General features: G+C 33.7%; 1 protein-coding gene across 1 annotated transcript in view; it reads right to left on the reverse strand.

Annotated features, from left to right (window-relative positions):
- GABRG1 (gamma-aminobutyric acid type A receptor subunit gamma1) overlaps positions 1-953 on the reverse strand; it is a 69,771-nt gene that overhangs the window by 9,399 nt on the left and 59,419 nt on the right. Inside the window, exon 6 of the mRNA XM_019665759.1 lies at positions 538-749. Coding sequence (XP_019521304.1) covers positions 538-749 — 212 coding nt within the window. The remainder of the gene's footprint in view (positions 1-537; positions 750-953) is intronic.

Raw genomic sequence — 953 nt, forward strand, 5'->3', positions numbered from 1 at the left:
TAAAGAAGAAGTGGTACATATACACTGTAGAACATTACTCAGCCAGAAAAAAAGACTGCAATTTTGCCATCTGCAACAACATAGATGGACCTAGAGGGTATCATGCTGAGTGAAATAAGTCAGACAAAGATAAATGTTATATGATTTCACTCATATGTGGAATCTAAACAAGAAAACAAACAAACAAAAAAGAAGCAAAGTCATAGATACAGAGAACATTTTGATGGTGCCAGATAGGAGGGGGTTTGGGAGGATAGGTGAAGGGGAGAAGGGATTACAGATCGGTAGTTACAAAATAGTCATGGGATGTAAATATAGTATAAGGAATATAGTCAATAATATTGCAATGAGATGGGTACCTGATTTATTGAGTTGATCACTTTATAAGTTATATAAATATCTAGTCACTATGTTGTACACCTGAAACTAATATAATATTGATGTCAATTGTAACTGAAAAATAAAAAATATATATATTAAAAAGAAAGTGTTCTTAATAGTAAATTGCTGTTTATAAAATAGAAAATTTTAACATACCGCTGCTTTGTTTTTTAGTTTGCTGTCTCTAGCAGTCTTTGCTTTTTTGTTGCTGGTAAAATAGTGCAAGGTGCCATATTCCATCAAGGCTGCAAAAACGAAAATGAAACAAACAGAAACAAAGAGATCCATCGCAGTTACATAAGAAACCTTAGGTAAAGACTTCCGGGCTATTGTACTCAGAGTTGTCATGGTCAGAACTGTAGTAATACCTGTGGAGGGAGGGAAATAATAGAAGGTGAAAAATAACAGATCATTTTCATTATTTCATCTCATTCGGCAATATTGTGGGTGGAAATAAACAATGGAAACAAAAGGGTATGATAACTGATGGACAGGGAAAAAAATACTGGTAATCATAGCTCTTTGTGTCTGTGTTTCAATCATCTGAATTCTGTGGACTACAAGTAGTTGAC

The sequence above is a fragment of the Hipposideros armiger genome, unplaced genomic scaffold, assembly GCF_001890085.2.
Source record: "Hipposideros armiger isolate ML-2016 unplaced genomic scaffold, ASM189008v1 scaffold_452, whole genome shotgun sequence".
Lineage (NCBI taxonomy): Eukaryota > Metazoa > Chordata > Mammalia > Chiroptera > Hipposideridae > Hipposideros > Hipposideros armiger.